General features: G+C 39.4%; 1 protein-coding gene across 1 annotated transcript; it reads right to left on the minus strand.

Annotated features, from left to right (window-relative positions):
- Window positions 1-209: 209 nt before the first annotated feature.
- On the minus strand, window positions 210-707 carry LOC122601229. Its single transcript, XM_043773990.1, has one exon. The coding sequence runs from the start codon at window positions 705-707 to the stop codon at window positions 210-212; it is 498 nt and encodes a 165-aa protein (XP_043629925.1).
- Window positions 708-5,811: the final 5,104 nt, after the last annotated feature.

Genomic DNA, 5,811 nt, shown 5'->3' on the forward strand with positions numbered 1-5,811 from the left:
AAGTTGTTGACAGAATCCATCGTCCTCTTCATTTTCTCATCATCTCTACTGTAGAAGGCTGTAATCCCTCCACTTGAAGATCTTGAGGAAGGAATGCTTGTCTTGCTATGATAGAGTTCAAGACGCTGAACAAAATCTCTGCTGCCTGCTTCCTTCGACTTTCTTTTCATATCTTGGTTTCTCAGCTTTTGAATAATCTGTTTTAGAGTTCACTTACTGAAGTCGGGATTTTGTTGGATAGAAGTGATAAATCCTTCCCATTTGATAGGAAATGCCTCCAACAACTTCTCGATCACGTCTTCTAGATCCGGATTGTACCCAAAGTAGGCAAGCTCAACCAGCAGATGACTGTAACGAACTAGTGTCTCATCAAGAGTTTCATCTTTGAAGCTAGTGAACACATAATACTGCTTCTTCAACAAGTCTTTTCTACTCTTCTTGAGATCGTCGTCACCTTCACAATGCTCTTTGAGTGCATCCCATAAGCCTTTTGATGTATCATACTTTTTAAACAGATGAAGAACTTCCCCTTGGAGAGCCATTCGAAGCGAACCCAATGCCTTGCTTTCAGCTTCATAATCTTTCTTCTTATCGACATCCATTTGCTCATATGAAGCAAGCCTAGCACCGCTCGAACTTGAAGTTTCACCTGGTACTATTGGAGGAGTATAACCATTTGTAATGCATATCCACATCCTCACATCCATCAGCTTGCAGTATCACTCAAATCTGCCCTTCCAATTGAAGTATCTGTCAAGGCTTATCGACTTTGGTGGTGAGTTCGCCTTTCCGGTTTCATGATCCATCAGAATCATTTGATTTAGCAACGCCTGATAATTTGCGGGTAACTGTGACGTCATTTTCTTAAAGCTAGTAAAGTTCATGAACTGTTTAAAAAAAAACGAGGTCGTAAAGTTCACGAGGTCCAAAGATACGAGGTTGCAATTAGAACTCGAGGTCGTAATTGAACTGTGAGCTCGTAATTGAGCTCACAAGGTCGCAAACGATATACGAGGTCGCAATTGAACTGGTGAGGTCGTAATTAGCTATCCAAGTCGAAATACGAGTTGGACGAAGTAATATAAGCCCGCAAGGTCGCAAACGCTACAGGTCCGATGATTCTCTTGAATTCGAAACCCTAAATGCCAAAAACACTCAAACGACGGCTGCAAACACCAAGATATACCACGACCAAGATTTCCGGTCGTAAACTCGTGAAAGAATCACGTTTAAACGACCCTAATCAATGTATTCTATCACCAACAAACTATAACCTTCCGGTATGAAACCAAGAGGCTCTGATAACACTTGTAAGTCCCCTTGACGAGGATCGTTAATAGTTTGATCCCGTTATCCAGAGGTGCGGAATCCCTCTTTTTAACGTGGTGATTCACAACGAAAGCCCCTAGATCACCTGTTGCCTCGCAGGTCTTCTTCGGGCTAGCGGAACGACCTTTGACCTATTAACCTGCACAAATATGCTTGATAATTCGACAAATGTTCGACCCTAAACTCTGTTAGGGTTTTGGTATTTGTAGGAAATACCTAAAAGGCTTCAGCACGTCGAGGTCGTATTTCAGAGCCTAGCTCAACTCAATTACGACCTCGTAATTGTGCTCTAGCCTCGAATTTGACCCTGCAAATACGGGGTCGTATTCCTATGTCCACCTCGTAATTGACCCTGCAATTATGAGGTCGTATTTCCTCCTTAGCAGAATATCATTATACATTCAATACTCAAAGTTAATCTAGTATTCTATGCATAATACAAAGTACATTAATCACAATCACATGACAAAGACATATTACAATATAAGCCCAAACAATCTAGACTACTTTTGACATAGACGTGCACTTACACTGTTCCCGTCGAATTTAGGAATAGGATTATTTGGAAAATGTACATGGATATTATGCAAAGGTATATTGTTGTTAATAAGAGGTGGTGGTGGATTACTAGCATTAACATTAACATTAGGATTAGTTTCTTCGGTGCCAGACATCTTGTGAGATCAAAAGGTTGTAAAATTTATAAATTTAACCTTGAGGCTCTGATACCAAATGTGAGTCCCTGCACAAGATGTTAGTCGAATAAAACAAGTATATCAAGTAAACCTGACTCACAAGTAATTCTGAACTAGAAAAATGACTAGTTCAGAATGTGAAGTCCCTCACTCGATGGTTTAACCCACAAGTGTAGAATAACAAGTCAAGTAATCACTAGATAGGACTAGTATTAACTTCAAGTAAGCACTAGATTGGACTAGTATTACGATAAATATAAATGCAAGAATATATATAACGTAATACGTACTTAAGCAATATAAAGATAGGAAAATAAGTAAATGGTGAGACACAATGTAATTTTCAAGAGTATTTTATTTATTGATGTTAAATAAAATACAAGGTTGTTGCGGAACAAGATATTACAAAGTAAGTATCTAAACAACCTATGAATTACAAGTGATCTAATCTTTGCTAAATAAACTCTTTGATCGAAATACTTAAAGTTGTGAAGTATGACTGTTTAGATCGAGAGTATTTGAGCAAAGGCACCAAATTGCAAAAGTATGTGATTTGGACGAGGAAGTGACTTGGTATTTAAAGGCAAAAAGAATAAATATAATATTCTTTTTGCCGTACAAATATGGTTACATACATTTAAGGAAATTACATTAATTCCTTAAAAGCATTGATTAAAGTACAAGAATAAAGTCACATGATAGTGACTTATCTTCTAATTAACCAACCACCTTTACATGCGTGTAAGGCTTTTAACAAGAGACAAATGGATTGTCCGGTTAAAGGCCTGTAAAGGTATAAAGTCAATTCCTCGTAATCAGTGTTCAGACTTGTAAGGTCTAGAACTCTGACAAGGACTCCAGTCAGAAGATCTGGTAAGTCTTCCAGTGAGCTCCGCTATTTGTCAGACTTCTTTCTTCAGACTTAAGTGAGAATGTTCTTCAGTGGAAAGATCTTGACTGGAGTGAAGTCCAGTGAACAAATCTGGTGGAATCCAGATTGCTATACAAGTAAGTTGTTCACTGGTCTTCTCATAATTTCTGGACAAATCTTCAGAGGGCTCCAGTAGTCACGTCTAGAGCTAGTCTAGTAAATCTGGACCTAACAAATTCCCCCTATTTGTTTAGAAATTATGCAAGGATTTTCAAGCTTTTATCTATACAAGTTTGTGCTTGAAGAATCCTTGAAAAATTTGACTAAGTCTAATTTGATTTTCTGGAGAGCCACTTTATAGATCATCAGTGTTCCCAGTTTGTACATTTTAATTTCTAGACTTAATCTGGATAAGTACTTGTAAAAAAAATAGGAATTGCAACTTATATTTACAGACATCAACTGGAGGAAAGTTATAATTTTATCAACATTAAAATAAATACAAGTATAATATCAGAGTCAGGCCTATTTCTTTTCAGCATGCCCAGCTGGCTCTTCAGTAGCCTTCCTCTTTACACCTGGAGATGAAGACGAAGTAAGAGAAGTCCTTAAGCCCAGTTCCATCTCCATCAACTCCTTCCTCATCCATTCCTTGCCAATCCTCTTCATAAAATATTTCATATCCTGGGAGACATCTTTACCCCTGAATGAAAGCCCAATCTCTCTTAACTCTGACCACCTAAAAGCTCTGATTGAGGTGTCTTTTTTTTCATCAGTAAAGTTCCCTTCTCTGAAGAGTTTGACATGGAACTTAGAGAAGTTATCATGATTTTCTGCCAGATGGATCTCAGCACCCATTATTGGTCGGACATCAGCTCTAAATTGTGACAAATGTTCATACTTTTCCTTTGTCTGAGCCCTTTTCACCATTTCATCCACTTCCCTGGACACCTTTCTCTGTTCAGCAACTTGTTGAAATTTTTCTTTATTAATCCTTTCAGTTGTGTTCAAGGGAATGAAGGTGCTGAGATCTGCATCTCTGGCAGCATTGGTTTTTCAGACTGGTGCCTTGGGCAAACCCTTGACTTTCTTCCTATATTCATGCTCCAGAGCAGTTGCATTACTCCTTACTTGTTGCTGGAGATTTTTCAGTTCTTCTCTTCTCTAGGTAATAAGATCCAGTATGCCCACCCCATAAATTTCAGAATCATATACTTGTTCATCCTGAGCATACATGGATCGAATATAGACGTCATCCATGGCATCCAGACACTTCTTTAGCCTGGGATCATCCTTCATTTTCTTGTAAACTTCAATTTGTACGCCCAACCTACCAGCGTTGTAAGAATCCAGAGTCCCATGCCTGGCCATATCCAATTGGTGAGCAATCACGTCATCTTTTAAGTTTTTCTTGAAGATTTCAATTAAGATGCACTCTTGATCCAGTCTCTTTGCCTTGTCCTCATCAGCAGACACATACTCTTCTGCCTCATTTATTGGTTCCCCAGATACCACTTTCTTTCTTTTGAGACTTTTCATTGTTGTAGTGATATCTGGGAACTCTTCAAAAACTGGCTCAATGGCATCAGTACCAGCAGCCTCTTCCTCAACTTGTCCACTGGCTTGAGTACCAGTGACATCTTCATCAATAACCTTCTTCCAGACTTCGATCTTCTTCCTATGATCAACCTTCTCTGTTGCAGAACCAGAACCTTCCCCTTGAAAGCATCTCCAGACTGAAGATGATTCCATACCTGATCCAGTTTATGTCTGTCAACAGAGTCAAATGTTCGACCAGACACTGGAGCAATGTTGTTTACAGTTTTCCTCAACTGCATCACTTCCTTTTTTATTATCTCAAGATCCTGAGGAAAGTGGCGAGGCAATTGGGCTTCAATCATCTTCATAACTTCAGGCAACAACCCATCTCGGAGATTTCTAAGGAGAGTTTCAGACACCTCCTCAGTGATTTCTTTCAACATATTTCCTCTGAACTTCCTAACAACTTCATCACTGAGGGTGCTGACCACTGAGTTTTTATCCAGGGTTGGCCTGCTCTCCAGAGAGCTTATTCTAGTGGTCAAATTCTGAACATCACCAGTCAGACTAGCCAGAGGTTGAGCAACTTCAATTTGAATGGCAGTCTGAACACTTCTTACCACATCCTCCTTGATACCCTGGACTGCAACTTGTACTGATTCAGAATTTCTATTTGTAGCCATGACAAGTTCATCCAGCTTCTCAAAGACTATCTTCTCATTACCAGCAAAAATGTTCATTTTTGACTTAAGATTATTGGAAATTATAGATTTGAAGTCAGAAATAACCTGAGAAGAAGCCTGAAGTGATCTCTCCAGGTCCGCCACCTTATCAAAAAGGCCTTGGACCTCAGTTGAAGAAGAAGAGGAGAGACCACTGGAAGGATTGGTGATTCTGGTGATTGATGATACTGGCAACACCCTTGTGATATTTTCAGTTGGTTGGGTAACTGCCAGTGGTTCAGAATGTTGAATTTCTGGTGCAGAGGGTGATTCAAAAATTGTTGTTGTTTGTTCTGGAAGGGGTGTTGGTGTATTTAGTAGGGGTGGAGGAGGCATATCAGATAGAATTGACTGGGAGACTGAGGGAATCAACAGTAATGGTGAAGTGTTTGGTTCCTTGCTTTAAGGTGTAGTGGATGGATTCATCACTTTCCACGTACACAGCAGTATACCAGAATTCACAGAGATATTCATGATACATTTTGCCCGGATTTAGAGTTAAAGCACCATAGAGTGGACTACTCAAGAAGAAGGTGTTCAACCTTCCAATGATAGAAGTGGCAGTGTGATTTGTTGAGAGTTTTGCCATCCAGTTATTCATATTTATGCGGAGGGCATCAGCATAAAGAGATATATGAGATGCCTTCTTGACATT

The sequence above is a fragment of the Erigeron canadensis genome, chromosome 5 (assembly GCF_010389155.1).
Source record: "Erigeron canadensis isolate Cc75 chromosome 5, C_canadensis_v1, whole genome shotgun sequence".
NCBI lineage: Eukaryota > Viridiplantae > Streptophyta > Magnoliopsida > Asterales > Asteraceae > Erigeron > Erigeron canadensis.

Bases quoted from the DNA above. Each gene is read 5' to 3' on its own strand.
- LOC122601229 (XM_043773990.1), bottom strand. From the start codon at position 707: ATGGATGTGAGGATGTGGATATGCATTACAAATGGTTATACTCCTCCA.